The sequence below is a fragment of the Muscardinus avellanarius genome, assembly GCF_963383645.1.
Source record: "Muscardinus avellanarius genome assembly, chromosome: 4".
Lineage (NCBI taxonomy): Eukaryota > Metazoa > Chordata > Mammalia > Rodentia > Gliridae > Muscardinus > Muscardinus avellanarius.
Window position 1 is genome coordinate 122,409,855 of NC_137789.1, and position 23,896 is coordinate 122,433,750.

Genomic DNA, 23,896 nt, shown 5'->3' on the forward strand with positions numbered 1-23,896 from the left:
ATTACAAGCGTGCGCCACCACGCCCAGCTTAACAGTGAGATCTTTAAAAATAATTTTTGAGGTTGACATTGGTATTCTCACATATACACATACTGTCAGTGAATGTGTTTTCTTAGTTAATTATTCCTCTCACCACCGCCACACACCTGGCTCCACTGGGGTTTCTCTTGTATACTGATTACTCTCTAGCTTCTGCATATGGGAGAAAATATATGATCCTTCACTTCTGTGACTAGCTAATGTCACTTAACATAATGTTCTCCAGGTCACTCCGTTTTCCCACAAATAACATAATTTTTTTCTTTACTGTGGAATAGAATTCCATTGTGGGGATATCCCATAATTCTGCAATCCATTCATCTGTAGATGGACACCCAGGTTGGTTCCAGAATTTGTCCATTTTGAATTGTGTTGCTATGGGCATGGATATGCATATATTACTATAATTTTCTGATTTCATTCCCTTTGGGAAAATTCACAGGCATGAGCTAGATCATATGGTGGATCCATCCCCAATTTTCTGAGGGATCTTCACACTAATCTCCATGGTGGTTGAACTAATTTGCAATTCCACCAATAGTGTAGTTCCAATTTCTCCACATCCTCACCAGCATTTGTTGTTTTTTGACTTCTTGATGATTATCATTCTGATTGGGGTTAAATGGAATGGAATCTCAGTGAAGTTTTGATTTGCATCTCCATGATTGCCAATGATGTTGAACACTTCTTTCATAAATCTGTTGGCCATTTGAATTTCTTCTGTGAAATGTCTATTTAGTTCACTTGCCCATGTTTTATGGTTTTTTAAGCAGTAAGTTTTGTAATTTCTTTGTATATTCTAGATATTAGTCCTCTATTAAGGGGTATCTGGCAAGGACCTTCTTTCATTCTGTAGTCTCTCTATTAAAGTTTTTGTTTTGTTTTGTTTGCAGGTCTGGGGATGGAACCCAGGGGTATTCAACCTCTGAGCTACACCTCCTGCCCTATTTTTTTTTTTGGTGGTACTGGTATTCCTGGAAACCCTTCTACCTTTGAGCTACACTCCCAGACCTATTTTTTGTTTTATACTTTTTATTTGGAAACAGGGTCTCTTAAGCCAGCGTGGCTGGCTTCGAACCTGCATGATCCTCCTGTCTCTGCCTCCCAAGCACGGGGATTACAAGCGTGCACCACCACGCCTGGCAGCTCCTGCCCTATTTTTTCTTCTTTATTTTGAAACCAGGTCTCACTGAGTTGCAGAGGGCCTCATTAAGTAGCTGAGGTTGCCCGCGAACCGTGATCCTCCAGTTCTCAGCCTCCCAAATGCTGGGATTACAAGCGTGTGCCACCACACCTGGCTTCTATTAAAGTTTTTGATGGTTTCTTTTGCTACACAAAAGCTCTTTAATGCAATACCACTTATTAACCCTCATTTTAATTTCTCATGCCTTGGGAGTCTTATTGAGGAAATGTCTACTTGTGCCTATATGTTAGAGAGTTGGTCTTATACCTCCTCTAGAAAATTTAGTCTCTGGTCTAATTTCCAGGTCTTTGATCCATCTTGAGTTGATGCTTGTGCATGGTGAAAGGTTGAGATTTAATTCAATTTTTCTATTCATGGATAACCAGGTTTCCCAACACCATTTGTTGAAAAGGCTGTCTTTTCTCCAAAGTACGTGTTTGGCACCTTTGTCAAAAATCAGTTTGATATAAGTGTGTGTTTTTGTTTCTGTATGTTGTATTGGTCTATGTGCCTGTTTTGTGTCAATACCATGCTATTTTTATTATTTTATCTCTGTAGTATAATTTGAAATCAGATACTGTGATGCTTCCTGTATGATTCTTATTGTTGAGAACGACTTTGGAAATTCTGGGTCTTTTTTTATATGAAATTTAGGACTAATTTTTCTAAGAAAGACATTGATATTTTAATGGGGATTTCACTGAATCTGTAGATCAGTTTTGGTGGAATGGCCATTTTGATAATATGTATTCTACTTATCTATGAATATGGGAAATCTTCCCATCTTCTAAAATCTTCAACTTCTTTTTTTTAGTGTTTTTTAATTTTCATCATAACTTTTACCTCCTTGGTTAGATTTATACCTAGATTCATCTTTTGACGTTATCATGAATAAAATTGTTTCCTGGAATCTTTTTTCAATTTTATTATTTTCTTTTTTTGGCAGTTTGGATGAGATGGCAAAATATGATCTTCCAGCTACAATAAACTTAATCATAGAGAAAACTGGACAGGAGCGACTCTACTATGTGGGCCACTCCCAGGGCACCACTATAGGTGTGTTTGGGGCAGATGTGATTAGAAGGTATCAGAGGCTCTTCTTCCATATTTATGAAAGGAGTCAGGACCTCCCTGAGGAGTCTCTAGTTTGGGGACTTCAACTGGGGAAAACTTTTCTATGGCTGGTTTCCAGTGAATAAATAAAGCAAGAATGATAATAGAAAACTGTTCTCCAACACTGAATTTTGAGATTGATAGATAAGCTTGAAAGAGAAATAATTATTCATGTATTTCTTGGTGTACTCAACAAACAATTGTGAGACATCAAGTAATCATTTTCTGGGGAAGCAGAAGTAAATATGGCATCCGTCTTCACCTTAAAGATCTCAAAGTTGAGAGAGGAACACCAGAAAGAAAGCAGAGAATTACAAAACTGTGGTTATATGCTACAGTCAGTATTACTACAGCATGAGTCTACAGTCAGAAGTCAGTATGACTTCTGCTAACCAGGGAAGCACTGGGTCAGGACAGAAGTGGGTAGGACAGTGCAAGTAGTTCCACAAGGCACCTAAATTTTCTCACCACTCTCTGTTTCTCTCATTGGAAAATACAGACATTTTTTTTTTTTGCCATTTTTGCTGCATCTTTAAGAGTAGAATTACACAGTGCTTTTAACAGCAGGCAGACTATATTGAAACAAGAAAAAAACTAAGTTATCAGTATTAGGTGGTGGAACTACAGACATTTGAGGACATTGTCATCCATATTTCACAAATGGTGGAATTTAGGATTTTCTTCCTCATGATTATAGAGTCAAATACTACCTTAAGTTTTGTGTATATATAAAAATAAGGGTTATATGTGTATATATACACACACATCTGATACAGATGTGTATTATATATGAAAGAACCACCCTCTAAAGATTCTGTTATCCTCATTTAAAGATTAAGAAAACTGAGACTCATACAAGATAGATAATTTTCACACAGCTGGTGAATGGGAAGCCATGATTGTAGCTCAGTTTTGTCTGACTTCAGACTGTGGTCCAGTTGGAATTGTTCTTGGAGTTTAACCACATGAATTACACAGAAGATGTTTTAATCCTCTCTTTAATATTTTATTCAGAAGTAGACTTGCATGCACCAGAAATAAGAAACTCACTTTATTCTGAATTAGTCATTCTTACCCTTTGATTATTTAGAAATTTCTCCCATAAAAGGTATTTATTCTGAGTTTTTTAAAAATTTGCTTTGTTTCAATGTGGCTACCATTAATATCAGTTAGAATGAAAAAAAAAATGAATCAGTGAACTGTGTCTCCTTCATTTTCAGCGTTTATAGCTTTCTCTACAAATCCAGAACTGGCTAAAAAGATTAAAGTATTTTTTGCTCTGGCCCCAGTGGCCACAGTAAGCTATACCAAAAGTCCTCTAAGAAAACTAGCAACTCTTTCCAGAAAAACAATCAAGGTATGTGATTTCCTTCAGTTTAAATGCATAGTAATTCTGAGTATCTTTATATCCAGTGATTTATAGTGAAGACAAATGACATTTTACAAATATCTGAGAACATAATAGGTGTTAAGGTATACTGATGATGTACAATGTTATTAGCAGGCTTCAGGGAGCTCATTCTTATGCCATTTTACCTTAATATCTTCATCTTTCTAGAAGATGTTCTCCTGGGTTATCCCTCAATCACAGCTAAAGTGAGTTGATTTGACTACATTGTTTGCTTTTTTTGAGACATTATATTCTCCATAATGGCTTTATTAATTTACATTCCCACCAACAGTGTTTAAGGGTATCCGTTTACTCACATCCTTACCAGAACTTATTATCTTTTGCCTTTTTAATAAGAGTTATTCTAGAGCTAGGTGTGATGGTGCACACCTATAATCTCAGTACTTGGGAAGCTGACACAGTAGAACTGTGGACTTACGGAGAGCCTCAGCTACTTAATGAGGCCCTTTGCAACTTAGTTAGACTCTGTTTCAAGATGAAGAATAAAAAAATAAGGTTGGTGGTATATCTCAGAGGTAGAATGCCCTTGGGGTCAATCCTCAGTATTGCAAAACAAAAAACGAAATAAAAAATAATTATTCTAGCTGTAGTGAAGTAATATCTTGTCATTTTGATTTACATTTCCCTAATGACTAGTGATAATGAGCATTTTTTCCACATATCTATTGGCCATTTGTATGTCTTCTTTTAAGAATTTTTCTTTTAAGAATTTTCTATTTAAGTCTATTGAGCTTGTTTCAGTTGGATTAGTTTGTTGCTTGCTTTGCTACTAAGTTTAATTCCTTATATCATCTGAAAATAATGAAAGTTTGAGTTCTTCTTTTCCTATTTGTACTCATTTGATTTCATTTCCTTGCCTTATTCCTCTGACTAGAGTCTCAAGTACAATATTGAAAAGACATGGTGATAATGCAACAACCTTGTCTTGTTCCTGTTTATAGGGGAAATTCTTGAAGTTCTTTCCCATTTAATATGATGTTGGCTGTGGGCTTATTGTAGATTGCCTTTATGATGTTGAGATATGTTCCTCCTATTATGAATCTCTGCAGTGCTTTTTAGCATAAATGGATGTTGGATTTTGTCAAATTATTTTTCAGTGTCTATTGAAATGATCATATGATTTTTGTCTTTGGTTCTGTTTAAGTGATGAATTATATGGATTAATTTTTGTATGTTGAACCAGCCTTGCATTCCTGGAATGAACCCTACCTGGTCCTGGTATATGATTTTCTTGATGTGGTTTTGAATGCATATTGTTAGTATTTTGTTTAGCAGCTTTGCATCCAAGTTCATCAAAGATATACGTCTGTAGTTTTTCCTCATTGAGCTTTCTTTATTTGGTTTTGGTATTAATGTGATGTTGGCTTCATAGAATGTATTTGGGAGAGTCTCGGTTTTTTTTCTATTTCAAAAAATAAATTGAGGAGTATGGGGATTAGCTCTCCTATAAAGATTTTATTTTATTTTATTTTTTTGTGGTACTGGGGGTGGAACTCAGAGGCTTTCTACCTCCGGACTATACTCCCAGACCTATTTTATATTTTATTTGGAAACAGGGTCTCACTAAGTTGCTGAGAGCCTCACTAAGTAGCTGAGGCTGGCTTTGAACCTGTATGATCCTCCTGTCTCAGCCTCCCAAACACGGGGATTACAAGTGTGAGCCACCACGCCCGGGCCTATAAAGATTTTATAAAATTCACTTGGGAAACCATCTGGTCCTGGGCTTTTCTTTGATGGTAGGCCTTTTATTGCTGTTTCAATCTCTTTGATTGCCATTGGTTAGTTTAAATTTTCTATGTCTTCTTGACTCAGTTTAGGAAGTTTGTATTTATTTAGAAAGTTGTCAATTTCCTCCAAATTTTCCATTTTTTGTCGTATAGTTTTTCAAAGTAGTTTCTGATAATCCTTTGGATTTCTACACTGTCAGTGGTATAATCTCCTTTTTCATCTTTTATCTTCATAATTTTGGTTGATTATCTCTTTTTTGGTTAGGTTGGCTAGTAGCTTATCTATTTTGTTAATTTTTTTTGCAAGAAACCAGCTTTTGGTTTTGTTGATTTTCTATATATTTTTTTATTCTCGACTTCATTGATTTCTGCTCTGATTTTAATTATTTCCTGTCTTCTGTTGGCTTTGGGATTAGATTGTTCTTATTTTTCAAGTGCTTTGAGGTGTGTCATTAGGTTATTTATTTGGTGATTTTCTGTTCTTATGTGGGCACTCAGTGCTTTGAATTTTCTGCTTAATACTGCTTTTAAAGTGTCCAAGAGGTTTTGATATTTTGTTTATTTCTAGAAATTTCTTAATTTCACCTTTTCTTCTATAACCCATTCTCCATTTAGCAGTGTAGTATTCCGTCTCAACATGTTTATGTGGTTTCTTTGGACTTTCTTATAGTTTATTTCTAGTTTCATTTCATCATGGTCTGAAAAGACAGGGAAGTATATCACATTTTAAAATTTTTATAGTGCTCACTTTGTGGCCCAGGATATGATCTATTTCGGAGAAGTTTCTGTGAGCAGCTGAAAAAAATGTGAAATCTGCTGTAGTTGGGTGGAATATTCTATATGTGTCTAACAGGTCCATTTGATTGATGGTTTTCTTTAGGTCTGAGGCATCTTTACTGACCTTTTGTCTAGAAGATAAGCCTAATGGTGTGAGAGTGGTGTTGAAGTCTTCCAGTATTATTGTATTGGGATTTATGTGTGACTTAAAGTCACAAAGAATTTATGACTGTATGTGAACCTATGTTTGGGGCATAAATGTTGACTATTATTTCCTCTTGCTCTATTGTTCCTTTTACCAGTAAAAAATGACCTTCTTTGTCTCTTGTAATAAGCTTGGGCTTGAAGTTTAACTTGTCTGATATCATAGTTGCTACTCTTCCTTATCTTCAAGTTCTGTTGGCATGGATTAACTTTCTCCAGCTCTTTACCTTTAGTTTGTTACTATCTTTGCTTGTAAGGTGTGTTTCTTGCAGGCAGAAGATAGATGGATTCTGGCTTTTAATCCATTTTGCCACTTTATGTCTTTTTTATTAGGGAGTTGAGGCCATTTATGTTCAGTGTGATTATTGAGAGATGGTTTTTGAGGTAGTTTTTGTTCTTTTTGCTTAGTTGTTTGCTGGATGGAAATTCTTGTTTCTCTGGTTCTGGCGTGTATTACTTATTTCTTCTGTGCAGCTAATCTCTTTGAGTATTTCCTCTAGTTGCTGATTTGGAAGACAAATTCCTTCAGCTTCTGTTTGTCATGGAAGATTTTTATTTCTCTGTCTAATTTGAGAGATAGTTTGCTGGGTAGGAAATTTTTGGCTGCAAGTTGTTTTCTTTCAGAGTTTGGAATATGGGCCTACTCCAGGCCCTTCTGGCTTTCATGACTTGTTGTGGGAAGTCTGGAGTGATTCTAGTTGGTTTGCCTCTGCATGTCACTTGGTCTTTTGTTTTTGTTGCCTTTAAGATTCTCTCCTTGGCTTCTACATTGGTCAGTTGACTATTATGTGCCAATGGGAATCTTTTCTCTGATCTTGTGTAAAGAGGGTTTTATAAGTTTCCTATACCTGTGCATCGACCTCTTGTTTTATGTTTGGAGAATTTTCTGATATCACTTCTTTGAAAAGGTTGTTGATCCTTTTGGTTTCATCTTCTATTCCCTCTTCTATGCAAATTATTCTTAGGTTAGCTCTTTTAAAATGGGCCTATATTTCTTTAGTGTCCAATTTATGCTGTTGAATTGTTTTTTCTAAGCCATATACTCTGTGTTTGTTTTTGGAATGATCATCTTCTAGGAGAGAGATTCTATTCTCCATGTGGTCTAATCAATTGTTTAGAGTTTGAATTGATGCCTTCACTTCAATTATTTTATCCTTTATTTCTTTCAGACTCTCTCTAAATGCTTTTCAGATTCCTGATTTACCTTCTGGAGATCTCTGCAATTCTGTTTTGTCAGGTTCTGTTATTGTGAAGTTGTGGTAGCTCATTACTTCTTTATTATTACTCTTTCTTATGATTTAAAAAGTTTGTATCTGTTGCTTTTGGTAGATTTTTCTCAGTCTCTAGGTGTCAGATGGTATATCCAAGCACAAGTTTTGTTCTATTCAACAGTGAAAATTAAATGAGGAGGAAAGTGAAGTTGTAAATGCAAAAATAAGGTAAAGTTACAGATAAAATTGAATAGAATGAGAATATGAGTTTGATAAGGTAGTAGATAGTAGAGATTAGAGATAATGAATATGTAGTAGTATTCTAGTAACCAATGTAGAGTTTTTAATATAGTGATGTGAAGTGGATTTAATACCAAAGAAGAGTGAAAAAAGAAAAGGAATAAAGAGAAGAGGGTAGGTATGTACGAGCGAAGAAGCTTGAGATAGGGGTTGGGAAGAGAGCAAACAAACAAGCATACACTCACACACAAAAACAAGAAACAAAAAAAAAAACAAAACAAAAAAACAACAAGAAATTAATTCAACCCAACAAATATATTGAATATAGTCTATATTTAGTAGACTGGGCCTCTGAAGTCTTTCTCTGTGTAGATACTGAGTGTCACTGGCACCTTTCCTGCTGCAAGCCTGGTTCTGAGTCTTTCTCAGTCTATGGAGGTGGCTGGTATCAATGGGGTTGATTCTAGTGTTAAGCATAGGTCACTCTCCATGTTTTCCACAGATGTGGAGCCTCAGTGTCTCCCTGCCTCCATAGGTGGCAGATGCCTCTGAGATCAAACTCAATGTAAGAGTCTTTGTTCTCCAAAGGTAGGGCTCTGCTGGTCTCTGACTTCTCCCCATTCACCACGATTGGGTGGTTTTGGTGATCCCAGAGACTCTGCTCATTGGATCTAGTGTGAAGCATAGGTCTCCCCCCATACTTTCCACTGATGCAGAGCCTGAGTCTTTATGAGCCTCTATTATGTCCAATGTAGCCTATAGTTGTGTGTGTGTGAGTGTGTGGGGATACTGGGGATGGAACCCAGGGGAATTCTACCTCTAAGCTACAACCCCAGCCCTATTTTTTCATTCTTTATTTTTAAACAGAGTTTCACTCTGTTGCAGAAGGCCTCACTAAATAGCCGAGGCTGTCCACGAACTACAACACTCCTGTTTCAGCCTCCCAAATGCTGGGATTTTAAACATGCACCATCGTGCCCAGCCTATAGGTTTTGATTTGTTGGACTTCTATCATGCTTTGTTTCAAGAATTTTTATAATTTTTCTTAATTTATTTCTCACTCCCTTTGATTACTCAAGAATACACTGTCTAATTTCCATGTATTTGTGAAATTTCAATGTTTTTCTTGTTACTGATATCTGTTTTTATTGTATTATGGCTAGACAAGGTACTTAATATGATTTTAATTTTTTTTAATTTGTTGAGATATATTTTATGACCTACCATTTGATCTATCCTGGAAAATATTCCATGAACTATATTTCTTCTCATTGATACTGTTGGTTATTTTGATTGCTCCTTGGTTTCTATTAAATCCATCTTAATTCACTTAAGGCACAAGCATCAGGACTTGAGTCAGAAGAACCTGGCTCACATTCCACCTTTGAATTCTGTGGGCCAGTTACTTAGCCATTCTAAGCTTCAGTTTTTACATTTACAAAATGGGTAGAATTTGTCAAATTGGGGTATTCATTGAAATAATATTATGTTGAAGCATCATACCAAGCTTACAGTGGTGCTCATTAACTATTAGCTAGTATTGTTAATTATATTACTGGAGATTATTTTACTTTTATTGGTGCATCATAATTACAAATACTAGTGAGGTTTGAAGTGACGCAAACACACATGCATGGGTCCCTTGGCATATTTCCCTCTGTACCCCATCATGCTGCCCTCTCCTCCCTCTCTGTACATGTTAGTAGCCGTTGATCATGACACCTTCATATACGCACATAAAGTCATAAAGTTATTTGAATTCTTTCCTCCCTCAATACTCCTTTTTCTCCTCTTCATCTTCCTTCCTCAATCCCCTTATACTATCCTACAGGTCTTCCTCCTCATTTAACTGAAGTCCCTTTAGTTTCCCATTTTCTCTCTAGCTTCCACTTATGAGAGAATCCATACAGCCGCCATAAAAAAAACAAAACTGAGGTTACTTTAGAATCAAAGCCATAGCACTTTTTTTTGCTTCATCTTTTTCTTGCTCTTCACTTCCTGTTCTACCTCTGGGTGTTCATGGCTTTATGCTTCTTCCTCTCTCTCTCTCTCTCTCTCTCTCTCTCTCTCTCTCTCTCTCTCTCTGTCTCTCTCTCTCTCTCTCTCTCTCTCTCTCTCTCTCTCTCTCCTTCCCTCCCTCCCTCCCTCGTTTCCTCCCTCCCTCCCTCCCTTCTTTTTGATCTACAGTTTGCTTTGATTCTTTGCTCTTTATACTTTCTCTATGATACTAAGGATTACTAGTACCATCTTTAACTTTTTTGGGGTATTAAGGATTAAACTCAGGATTTTACCTCCAAGCCACACCCCCAGGCTTTTGAATTTTTTTTTTTATTACGAAACAGTATCTTGCTAAGTTGCTGAGGCTAGCCTTGAACTTCCAATCCTCCTGTCTCAGCTTCTCCAGTAATGAGATTACAGGCATGTATAACTATGTCCGACTTGTCTTCACTTCTTAAAGTAAGAACCTGAAGTTCAGAGAAGCTAGGCAACCTATCTCAAATCACCCAGCTAATGGATAGCAGAGCTAGAATTTGAACTTGGATCTGATTAGGCAACTCAGGGTCAATGGTTTTGTTTATATAAGATGATTTCTCCATTTTTTTTCAATGTCAACTTGAAGTCAGTGCTAGTTCTTTATATACCCTTACAGAAGTGTGCATAGTTCAGGAGGCCATTGAATGCTAAATCCAGCCCACGTTCTGCTTGGCAAGCCATGTATCCTTGCATGGGCCATGTCTCCAGAAGAGACAGGCCTTTCCCAGTACTTAACAAAAGTTTTGAAAAAACTACTGGAGGAAGCCTGGCTGGCTCCCTGCTATGTATTATGTGACAAGCATGCCCCCTGTAGAGTCAAGTTGGAATTACATCCGTAAGGTAGCATGTTTGCTGCTTAGTAAGCAAGCTGCACTCCTGGCTAGCCTGAATCACACCGTCCTCTCTTTTAGGTCAGGGTGAAGGTGTCATCATTCCTCTTTGGGCAAATACATGGTAGGGGAGTCAAGCCAGAGACTTTTTCACCCTGGAAAAGCTGATTCCTGCTATTCACCTTGTGAAAGCTGACTATGAGAACACAGAACAATGACCCATTAGGGTAGACATTACCTCCCTCTTCACATCATATTTTCATGATTGGTTACTTCTATGAACTAGCTGTTATCTTTTTTTTTTTTTTTTGTAGTCCTGCAGATGGAACCCAGGGGATTCTACCTCTGCTCTACACTCTCGACCTATTTTATATTTTATTTTGAAACAGGGTCTCAGTTGCTGACAGCCTCACTTAGTAGCTGAGGCGGGCTTCAAATCTGTGTGATCCTCCTGTCTCAGCCTCCCAAGTACTGAGATTACAAGTGTGCACCACCAAGCCCAGCTGCTGTTGCCTTTTATTTGTTTTTTTTCCGAGAGCATGAATGAAGAAAGTGATGAAAAATAAAAATTTTTCAGTGATTAAAATTAGATCCTACTTTTTCAAAATGTACTTTCTTTGGTGCATCATAGCCATGCCTCATATTGAGGCTTGGTGTGATAAAAAAACATACATGTACATTGCACTGGTACATTTCTCTCCACTGCCCCCTCCTTCCCCTTTCCCCTTCCTATTCATAAACTTGAAATTGGCATTGATAGCTTTAAGAATGTAGACAGGATTGTTTGAACAGATTCCTTCTTTTCTTTATTCCTTTCTTTTTTCTTTCTTTTTGTGTGTATGTGTGCGTTTCAGGGGATTGAATCTAGAGGCATTGTACCTTCAAGCTACAATTCCCAGCCTTATTTTACTTTATGTTTTGAATCAGGGCCTGCTAAATTGCTGAAGCTGGTCTTGAACCTTTAATCCTCTAGTCTCAGCCTCCCAAGTACTGGGATTACAGGCTTGCACCACCACACCCAGTGGATTCCTTCTTTTTAGTTCAATTATTTATTCATGTGGTGGTTTATTTGGGTTGTAACATTTGAGACCATTGAGCAAATGTCAACTTTCTTTTAAGATAATTGTACACTATGAATGTATGTTGCTACTATTACATTTAATTATCATGGGAACAGTTATATAAGAATTACAATTTGGTAAGCTAATTTTCTAGCACATTATACAAAGGTCCTAGTAACTATGCCAAAATGAAGTAAAGGCTAGAATGAATTAGATAATATATGCAATGGCCTATTATCATTTTCCAGACCTAGAGAACTGAGAAATATGAACTAGTTAAATATATTGTAGTTCATGCCTTCCTTTCCCTTCCTTCTTCTCTTTCTCCCTCCCTGTTCTCTTCTTCCTTTTCCTTTTCTCCTTTATTCTGTTTTTCTATTCTTTTATTTCTCTCTCTACTTCTCTCCCTTCCATCCTCCTCTGTTTTTTAAAAGGACAGAATATTAATTAGGTCCCAATATTTTATAAATTCCACTAAAAATTCATAAGATATGAAATATTCTATTAAATAAGCATTTCCTTCAACCCTAAAACATATTCACTTTGCAAATTCAGAATTCAGCAAGTTACATTTACTAGAGATTCACTGGATCTAGTTTACCAAAGATAGTATAAGTTCTGATAGTATGTTAGTACAATAAAAATAAATGGTAGCTATTCCTGGCTTTTAGTTGTAATTGCCACTTAGTAAAGAATTCTAGGAGAAAAGCATGCCAGTGTTTATTGTAAATGAGTACTTCTAAAAGTTTTAACAACTAAAAAATGTCTTTTCTCCTAATATCTAGTTTATTATTCTAAGATTAGAAAAGTAGCTACTGTGCACAGGGATGAGATATTGATTTATGTTATGCTATGAAAGATTTCTAAAGTTCAAAAGATACATTCAACTCACTTGCAACCTTGCCTGAAACATCATTAATAGAGATTTGTTTCTTTGGGTTAAGCTTTTAGTTACTCCATCTAGAGAGTACCATCAAAGATTCTGGTTGAAATGGCTCATTGAGCCCTTATCAGTCACTAATTATAATAATAGTTTTTGTTTGGAGGATGCTTACTAGGTGCTAGGGATTTTTGTACAAGGTGTCATTAAATATCACCCATTGATAACAGTTTTGCCATTTTATACTTGCAAAAATTCAGGATAAAGAGAAAGTAAAATACTTTTCCTAAGATGTAAGAGAGAGAACCAGAATCAAACATAGATATGCCTGACTCCAAAGCCTTAACAATCTCCTCTGGCGACTGGTCTCTCAGGGAGTATGCTCCTCAATAAAATAAAATACCCCAGTTAAAGAATCTTGCCCCGTGCGATACTGCACACCTCTAATTCCAGGACTTGGGAGTCTGAGAAAGAAGAATCACAGGTTCGAAGCAAGCTTCAACAGCTTAGTGAAAACGTTAGTAACTAAGCAAGCCAAAAACCTGTTCCAAATAAAAATTAAATAAAAAAAATAGGCTTGGGGGTGTAGCTTGGAGGCAGAATGCCACCCCCAGCATGCACACACACACACACACACACACACACACACACACAGTCTTTAAAAAGGCATTAGGAAGCCAGGCATGGTTGCGCATACTTATAAACTCAGCATTTGGGAGGCTGAGACAGAAGGATCACGGTTCATGGACAGCCCCAGCTACTACTTAGGCCCTTTGCAACTCAGTGAGACCCTGTTTCAAAGTAAATAATAAAAAATAGGGCTGAGGGTGTAGTTCGGAAGTAGAATGCTCTTTGGTTTTTACCCGGTACCGCAAAATGAATGAATGAATGAATGAATGAATGAATGAATAAATAAATAAATAGGCATCAGGAAGCATGTCGGAAAGATCCCAAAGACTTTAATTTAACCTCACAGGATCATTGAGGACTATTCCTGAGCAGATGTTATGTCCTGTCCAGTCTTTTTCTGAATTACCACTTACTCTCCACTTTGATATCCATTTCCATGAGATTTGACAATGCCTTAAACCCACCTTGCAGGTATTCTTTGGTGACAAAATGTTCTCCTCTCATACATTCTTTGACCAATTCATTGCCACCAAAGTGTGCAACCGGAAGATATTCCACCAGATATGCAGCCACTTCATGTTTGTTATGACTGGATTTGACCCAAAAAACTTAAACATGGTATGTATAAGTAGTTGAGTCCTGGAAAACAATGACTTTTTTTTTTTAACATAGTGGGGATTAGAGATCACTCTGGATGGCATGAAAAACATTTCAGGGTCTCCCCATTGTCTCTTGGAATGCAATTAGTATGTTTATAAGTCCACCAATTTTCATAGTAAGATTTTATTTATTTCTTGATACTTGCTAAGTTGCTGAGCCTGGTCTTATACCTGAAATCCTTCTGTCTCAGCTTCTCAAGTACTAATATTACTGAAATTTTAAGACCTTAACCTTCTACACTCTCGGATCTAGGTGAGAGGAGTCTGGAAAGAAAAGGTATCTTACTTTCCACCTTCAAACAGTGGAATGCCCTCTGTGAGCCATGAGAAGTCACTGCCCCTAACAGAAAACAGCTGGGAAGGACAAAGTTCCCCAATATAGGCTTCTTTGTTTAATATGTCCTCATAGGACATGTTACATTTTTTCTTTAAAAAAAAAGCATAACACAGGCCGGGCGTGGTGGCGCACGCTTGTAATCCCCGCGCTTGGGAGGCGGAGACAGGAGGATCGCGCAGGTTCGAAGCCAGCCACGCTGGCGTAAGAGACCCTGTTTCAAAAATATAAAATAGGTCTGGGAGTATACACCGGAGGTAGAAGGGCTTCCAGGAACCCCAGTACCACCAAAAAAAAAAAAAAAAAAAAAAAAAAAAAGCATAACACAAACAAAAAAAAAAGAAATCACTTAAATTCCTCTAAAGTAAATGAATGATCACCTATATATTCATCTTACACAATTAGTCTCTAAATGAGAGATCATCTCTTTGCAGAGTCGTCTGGATGTTTACTTGGCACACAGCACCTCTGGAACGTCAGTTCAGAATATGCTGCACTGGGCCCAGGTAGTTCCCATGTGAAGAATGTTATTATCATTCTCATTTCATACATCCTTGTATGTGCAATTATAATGCTCCAGTAAAGACTTTACCAAAAAATGAATAAATAAGTAACTTGTTCTGGCTAACAGGGTTAGTCATCTATTAAGCCTGGATACAGACCAGGTTTATTTGCTGTTAGATCCCACCAGTGCGTTCTATTGTGTCTCACTGCTCAAAGCTTGTAGATACCGACAGCAGCAAAAGGCTTCAGCCTCTGTAAATACAAGCTATGACTGAAAAAATTTTAAACTGAAAACCAGAATCACATTAATGAGCAGGAAAAAAATCTGAGACTAAAGCTAAAAAAAAAAAAAAAAAAAAAAAAACCTCAGCATAGTCTCAGAATCATTCAATGAAAATGCTTAAGGTAAATGTGTGTGAAAATTATCGGCCTCCTTCATCCAATGTGGGTGGCAAAAACCCTAAGTGTATGGGTGTTGATATTCTAATATTTGAAGTATAAATATTAAACATGCAAAAATAGTCATTCCCAGCATCTCAAACATTCAGCCCATGGATAGATTTGGCCAAAATGTTTATGGATAAAAAAAATAGCCATAATATTCTAAACCACTTGATGAAGATAGTAAGGTATAAAGTTGTTTAAAAACAGTAGTAGTAATTTTTAAGATTGGAAATGTATAGCTGGTACCATTAATTTATATAAAATCTTCCACAATAAATAGAAACTAAAAGAATTCATGACTACTGAGCCATCAATAGAGAAAACCCTTAAAGAAGTGTTTTTCTTATGTGTATAATACACAGAAAGAAAAATAAAAAATAAGCTCCAGACCCAGATAAGGGATGAATTCCATTAGACGATCAGCTAGATAAAGGAGAACTAATGCTGAATCAAATAGAAAATATAACTCAGAATGGCAGGTAACAAAAATCATATCTCCATATATATTAAAGATTTTCACTGGAAAGGGACAGAGGAAAGAAGTTTGTGTTAGTCATCTCTCTTAATATCAATTTTTATATTTTTTATTATTTGACCAACTAACTTCTATAGAAATTTACCTTATGTGCCTAAAAAACGAGGCATATTATCTGTCTTCTTTGTATATATCTTTGCTTGTTAATTTTAAATGTGCCGTTTTCTTATATCACTTTAATGTGTTTATTACTGTTTTTTTTACCTTAGATTTTTAATTCTGGTCAACTCCAAGCATTTGACTGGGGACAGCCTGAGCAGAACATGCTGCACTTTCATCAGGTACAATAATAACAGTCGGAGGCAGTTGCATGGTACAAATGAACTGATAATCTCTGCTTGTTAACCTCCTCCCATTCCCACTCACTACAATGGATATTGCCTATTGATGCTATCACGTGCCACTTCTTGGGTCTTACCATATTGTAATTTCTCATCCTCACAATGACCTGGTAAGGATTATATTTTTATTCTCATTTTTCCAGAAGTTCAAAGCAGTTAGAAAAATTGCCAGTTTCCTTTTCTCTCTCTCTCTCTCTCTCTCTCTCTCTCTCTCTCTCTCTCTCTCTCTCTCTTTTTTTTTTCCCCGTGGGTCTGGGGATGGAAACCAGGGGCATTTGACCTCCGAGATACATCCCCAGCCCTATTTTTTATTCTTTATTTTGAAACCGGGTCTCGCTGAGTTGCAGAGGGCCTCACTAAGTAGCTGAGGCTGTCCGCGAACCGCGATCCTCCAGGTCTCAGCCTCCCAAATGCTGGGATTACAAGCGTGCACCACCACACCCGGCAAAAATTGCCAGTTTTCTAGCCAGAATATGATCCAAATATTAGTGGATCTGAAGTACATTTTTTTCCACTTATTCTTTTATCAGATAAAATAACACTGAGTAACCCAATCACCAGAAGATTTATAAGACAAATGCTCAAAAAAGCCAAAGAGAAATAAATGAAATAAGAAAGAGAAATAAATGAAATAAGAAATAAGACCTATCAGGTTTTCAACCAAAGAGGGCAAATAATAAGATATGTTGTATATTAAATAAATTATATCATAAGCATAGTATGCAATACAATGATTATATGAATGCATAATACTATATTATATAGAATTCATGATATAGAATTAGTATAGTTCTAATTTCACTCACAGTAACCTCAAAAACAATAAAATGCCTATCAAAATTAATGTGATAAAAGACCTCTATAATAAAAATTTTAAAACACCAAAGAAAAAACAGACCTTAGAAAGATCTCCCATGATCTTGGATAGGCAGAATAAATATTATGAAAATGGCCATGCTATCAAATGTGACCTACAGAGGCACCACCATCCCCATGCCACTTCTTGGGTCTTACCATGAGACAGATTATAATTTCTTATTCTTTCAATGACCCAGTAATTTAAATATTATTATCTCTATTTTTCCAGAGGCTCAAAGCAGTTAGAAAAATTACCAGTCATTCAACCAGAATGTGACCTAAGGATTCCTGAATCTGAAGTACATTTTTTTCACAACACTTATTCTTTCTAAAAAACAAAAAGCAAAACTACCCAAAATTTCAACATTTAGTTAACACTATATTTTTCAAAAAGTTAAAATATGCAATGTTTGCTTTTAAAGCATATTCTTTAATTTTGTAGCCATCTGTAATAAGATAAACTAACATTGCTCTGTGAGTTTTTTGTGATGTTATTTACTAACTACTTTTTCAAAATCAATATATGGCTCACTTAAATATATCAACAAGAAATATCACCTTTAAGAAGAATTGACTCTATCTGCCAGGGAATACTGTCTCAAGGTATTTCTTTATATTTTCTATGAAAACTTTTAAAGCAAACAGCTATATTTAAAAAAACTGTATGTTGTTACTGTTATTTTTTATTCATAGTATATAGGTGAATCTAATCTTTATTTTAGCTTCTTGTTAATAGATTCAGATCAAACTGAACAAGTAGTCATCAAGTGTACATACGTGTTTTTTTAAATCTGTGATGTGGAAACTTGGGCAAGTTTTTTAAATGATAATTTTCTGTACCACAATAACTACAATAATGAAAATGCATTAACTCCAACCCATGTGAAAAATCTGATTTTTCTTCTTAACTGCTATAGTTAGAATATGGGACTGGGGAGAGGGAGTACTATACATACATTATATCAGAATGCTCTTTTCCATATGAGTTTCTTATCCTAGCAAGAGTGTCTGGTTTTTTGAGGAAAGCATTTTAGAAGATGACCTCACTTATAAAACCTGCTTGGATGACAGTTGGGGAACATGTATTAGCTTTATCATTGTGCCTATAGATTCCATCAAAATCATAACTCCTTGGTGACTCGGGTTTAGTTATGGGTCATTTGCCTTAGAATTTGGGGGAAGGAAGAAAAACTCATAATAGAAAATGATCTACATAGATGTTTACAGATAATAACCTTAGTCATAACCATAAATAATAACACCATAAATTAGACAGGTGTGTTAACAGTGTAATCACCAGTCATCCTTTATTCTTAAGAAGATAATTCATTTTCCAGATAAATATAGACAATGCTTAGTTGCATTGTCAGCTTGAAAATACACTTTAAAAATTGCTGTCCAAAAGATACCAGATATCATTTGAATCTAAATCTTGATGCTCATTTTTGTTTTGTCATTTTCTAGACATTCCTTCTTTTATCCTTAGGAAAATAATTAAATCACCGGAGTGAAGAGATTCTAATTTAACGGACTCTCAGACCCACTTTGTGCTTCAAAACTTGCTGGTGTTTATTGATGCCCTTGAGTTGCATTGTTTTTCTATTCTTCATCATTCCCTCCATTTTTGACTTAGATATATTTATGCTTTGTGTCAGGCATGATGGTGCACGCTTGTAACCAGTACTTGGGAGGCTGAGACAGGAAGATCACAGGTTTGTGGGCGGCCTTGAGGACTTGGCTAGGTCCTCAACAACTTAGTGAGACCCTGTCTCAAAAAAACAAAAATAAAAATGGGGCTGGAGGTGTGACTCGGAGATAGAATGCCCCTGGGTTCAATACCTAGTACCATGAGTGAGAGAATATAAAATATATATTTTTGCTTTGCATTCTGCTGCCAAGAAAACTATGGTCAGGACAAGCATGCCTCTTCTTTTTTCATTGCGCTTTGCACTGGGGGCCCTGTGTCAAGTCCTCTGGTGCCAATCTCTCCTTTGAGCTCATATCACCCATCAGTGCTAATCTGCATACACTTCTTCCTCTGCCCTCTGGCTGCCTTCTCAAAGCTACATGTTGTCATTTATTACTAGTTCTTAAAACCCAGATCCAAGACCTCCTGTTACTATAGGGAAGGAGTGATGTACCTAGACTATTTACTAATGCAAAGACCCAGGTACCAACCCATCAACTGAAAGCAACATCCAGCATGACTGTATCACTGGACTCTGCCTGAACATCACTCTGCTAAGAGAATGGCAGGTGCAGCCACCCGGTCAGGGTCTACTCTTCTGTTGCCCAAGAAAGCTTCTCTCAAGGCCATTGTTACAATTCTTTAGGATCTACAACGTTTTCCATCTTGCCTCTTCCTCCTAATCTTTCTGCCACAAATAACTATGGTGTATCATTCAACTCAGGCTAATATAATAAATTGCTAGAGTGTTTGGCTTAAGAAACAGAAATTTAACCAGGTATGGTGGCACACATCTGTAATCCTGGTACTTGGAAGGCTGAGACAGGAGGATCACAGTTTTGAAGCCAGCCTCATCAACTTAGGGAGACTCTGTTTTCAAATAAAAAATCAGATAGGGCTCACAGGTAGAATGCCCCTGGTTTCAATCATCAGTACTGCAAACAACAACAATTTTCTGTCAGTTCTGGAGTCTGGGCATCCAGGATCAGGTTGCCGGCATGGGTGGGGTTCAGTGAGGGCTGTTTCCCTGGCTTGCAGATGACTGCCTTGTTAGCACATGCTCACATAGAGTGGATATGAATCTATATTTTTATAAGGCCACCAGTTCTATGGAATTAGGATCCCACCCTTATGACCCCATGTAACCTTAATCACCTCCTAAAAGCTCTATCTCCACATATGGTCACATTGGGGTTTAGGGCTTCAATATATAAACTTGGGGGAGAGACACAAATTCAGTCTATGACATATAATAATCATAAATTATTTGCAGTAGTTCTTTAGTTTCAAGGAGCAGAACCAAGTCTATTTCAGGTTTTACGAAAGTATTGCCTACTGAACACAAAAGTAATAATGAACTGGTAGGTCCCCCTCTCTGCACAAGAAAGAAGAATAAGAGAAAACTTGCAGGGAGTTTAACACTCTAGCCACTTTATTTCTCTGTAGCAGACTGGCTCCTTTTGAATATAATATTTCAAGTGTTTGTTTTCTTTTTTCTTTTTTCTTTTTTTCCCTTATTTTTTTTATTGGTGCACTTGTATTCATACATCATAGTGGGATACAAACTTTTGTAGACATACATGCACACATCGCCCAGTCAGCCCCCACCCGATCCCCACCCCATTCTCTCCCCATCCCCCCTCCCTCCCATGCTTGGCTTAGTGGTTGACATCTAGTATTATAGCAATTTATCCAAAATTAAAAATGATAATCTCACATAACAGTTTCATTTGTCTGATACCAAGCTTTTGATGACTTAAAGATAACATTTCAATATTTCTTTTTACTTTCTTTCTTACCAGAGAATTTTTTTCTATTTTTTTTAGGTGAAACTATCATATATTTATATATTTATTTTTCAGAAAAAAATCTATCCTACTATGGAATATGGACTCTAGATACCCAAAACGATCTTGAAAAAGAACAAAGCTAGAAGATATATATTTTCTGATTTCAAACCATATAAAGCTACAATAATTGAAACAGTGTAGTACTATTCTAAAGGCAGACATATAAACCATTGGAGTTAAATAAAAGCCTAGAGCTAAATTCTTCCCTATATTGTCAAGTTATTTTTGACAAGGTTTCCACGAACATTTGGTGGTGGAAATAATAATCTTTTAACTAAATATTGTTGAAAAATAATAATTACATGGAAAAGAATAAAATTGGACCCTTGCCTAATCCCATATACAAATATTAACTCAAAATTGATACAAGACCTAAATATAAATCTTAAGACTATAAAATTTTAGGAGAAAATCTGGGTCATAAAACCTCACAACATTGAAATTGGCAGTGATTTTTTGGATATGATTTCAATGGCACAGGCAACAGAAGAGTATACAGACTCCCTAAAAAATAAAAAAATATTGTATATCCAAAGACGATGTAAACAGAGTTAACAGTTACTAATAGAATGGGATAAAATATTTCCAATTGCTATATCTGAAGGTATATTAATATTCCAACTAGAAATCCTAAAAATTAACAACAATAAAGGCAAACAATACCCTTTAGAGATAGGTAAAAGACTAACATAAATAATGAATCTCCACAGATAACCAATCTTAATTGTCTGTTGGATGGAAACTCTTGTTTCTCTGGTTCTGGTGTGTGTTACCTATTTCTTCTTTGTAGTTAATCTCTTTGAGTATTTTCTCTAGTGCTGGTTTTGAAGACATAAATTCCTTCAGTTTCTGTTTGTCATGGAAGCTTCTTATTTCTCCATCTAATTTGATAGAAAGTTTTGCTGGGTAGGAAATTTTTGGCTGGAAGTTGTTTTCTTTCAGAGTTTGGAATATGTTACTCCAAGCCCTTCTGGCTCTCATGACTTGGTTTGGGAAGTCTGGAGTGATTCTAATTGGTTTGCCTCTGAATGTCACTTGGCCCTTTGTTTTTGTTGCCTTTAAGATTCTCTGCTTGGCTTCCACATTGGTCATTTTGACAATTATGTGGCATGGGGATCCTCTTCTCTGATCCTGTCTAAAGGGAGTTCTATAAGTTTCCTGGACCTTTGTATCAACCTCTTGCTCTATGTTTGGAAAATTTTCTGCTATTACTTCCTTGAAGAGATTGTTGATCCCTTTGGTTTCACTTTCTTTTCCCTCCTCTATTCCAATTATTCTTAGGTTAGCTCTCTTAAAATGGGCCCATATTTCTTCAATATCAGATTCCTGCTGTCGGATATTTTTTTTCTAGGTTAGAAACTATGCGTTCATTTTTGGAATGATCATCTTCTAAGAGCGAGATTCTGTTCTCCATGTGGTCTAATCGGTTGTTTGTGCTTTGAATTGAGGCCTTTACTTCATTAATTGCATCCTTTATCTCTTTTTGGCTCTCTCTGAGTTCTTTTCGAAGCACCTCTATTATTTCTACTGTTATTTTCCTGATTTGATCCTCTAGAAATATCTGATTTTCTGTTTTATTGGGTTCTGATGTTGTGGGGTTGTGGGCATTCATTGCTCCAGTATTATTCCTCTTTCCCATGATTTCAGAAGTTTGTGCCTTCTCTGGGTTCTTCCCTTGGGTCACTATGACTTCATTTAAGGTGCTCTGGATCTCGAGTCAGTAGTATCTCAGACCCCACTACTCCTTTACTGGGTTGTATCACAGAGTCTCCGACCCAGAGAGTCGATAGAGGCTGCTTTAGACTGTGGGGTGTGCCAGGTTGCACGTTCTCCTATGGTGTGATATCTCTGCCACCGCCACTCCCCCACTGGGTCAAGTCCCAGGGAGTATAGTACTGGGATTTATCCTCTGGGGCCCGCAATTTGACTCACTGTTCTTGAGTACGCAGATGTAGCTGTGCTGGACTCGGCGAATTCGCTGCTGCTGCCGCCGGTGGCAATATGGCACCGCTGCTACGCCCTCGGCCATGAGGCTGGTGTATTTCTTCTTGGTTTTGATTTCCACTTTGAATCCCTGCAGCGTGTGCTGAGCTCAGCCACTGGGAGCTTTAGATGCTCCCTGCACCGAGAAATCCCGCCTGGCTGTTCCACAGCGGCTCACCTCGGCTTGCTGTAGCCGTCCGGTGAACTTGCTGCTGCCGCCAGCAGTATGGCACTGCTGCCGCGTCCTCAGCCGTGAGGCTGGTGTCCTTTTTTCTTTTTTCTTTTTGGTGGTACTGGGATTCCTGAAAGCCCTTCTACCTCTGGGCTACACTCCCAGCCCTATTTTATATTTTTGAAACAGTGTCTCTTACGCCAGCGTGGCTGGCTTCGAACCTGCGCGATCCTCCTGTCTCCGCCTCCCAAGCGCGGGGATTACAAGCGTGTGCCACCACGCCCGGCTCAAGTGTTTGTTTTCATGAGTGGTATCAGTGCTTCCCAAAGAAGCTGCTGATGTCCAAGTGTCAATAATGCCACTAAGCCCGCAGATTTCTCCCTAAGGGAAGGGATATTTATATTTCATTCTATTCCATATTTTCTTCATGAAGGAAGCATTTTCCAATCCAGTGCTGCTAGACAGGTGGTTCCCTATAGAAATAAGAAGAATCTTCCTCTGGGATCCTTCCCTAGAGGAAGGATTCTTTGCATTTCCCCAAAAGTGCAAGTCAGGAATATAATAGTTGTCTTTCTATTTACCATGCATGTTATTGCTCAAAAGTGTTTTCAAATGTTTTTAAAATTTTAATGTTTATTGTTAAGTGTATCCAAATCACACGCTTTTCTTACTTCTATAATGTAAGGTTTTTTTTTCCTCTCTCTCTCCATCTCTTTCATCATACTTAGCTGACGCCTCCTTTGTACAATGTGACTAAGATGGAAGTTCCAACAGCAATGTGGAGTGGTGGAAAGGATTATCTGGCTGATCCCGTGGACACTGAACTTTTACTTCCTAAAGTTGCTAACCTTATATATTACAAGAAGATTCCAAACTACAATCACGTGGATTTTTACCTTGGAAAAGATGCACCTCAGGAAGTTTACCAATACCTAATTTGGTTGATGGAGGGATATTTACAAAATTAAATACACCATATTTCTGTAAAAAAAATAAATAATTGGATCTCTGTGGTAATAATGAAGCAAGAAGACCCTAAAGTGACCCTAGGCGATTCTCATCTTCTAGTGTCCCCTCCCTTTGAGCCTGAATAGGATGGGGCTTCTATCTAGCTAACAGAATTGCCAAAGGTGATAGAGACCACATACTTGGTTAGGCTAAGCTATATGGCAATGAGGATGGGATGCCA

At 37.0% G+C, this 23,896-nt stretch overlaps 1 protein-coding gene across 2 annotated transcripts in view; it reads left to right on the plus strand.

Moving 5' to 3' along the window:
* LIPK (lipase family member K) overlaps positions 1–23,675 on the plus strand; it is a gene marked incomplete at both ends in the record, with an annotated part of 28,313 nt that extends 4,638 nt beyond the window's left edge. For both annotated transcript variants that reach the window (XM_080694367.1, XM_080694368.1), the window contains 6 exons: positions 2,169–2,278; positions 3,556–3,692; positions 13,812–13,958; positions 14,768–14,839; positions 16,026–16,097; positions 23,436–23,675. In XM_080694367.1, coding sequence (XP_080550493.1) covers positions 2,169–2,278; positions 3,556–3,692; positions 13,812–13,958; positions 14,768–14,839; positions 16,026–16,097; positions 23,436–23,675 — 778 coding nt within the window. The remainder of the gene's footprint in view (positions 1–2,168; positions 2,279–3,555; positions 3,693–13,811; positions 13,959–14,767; positions 14,840–16,025; positions 16,098–23,435) is intronic.
* Positions 23,676–23,896: the final 221 nt, after the last annotated feature.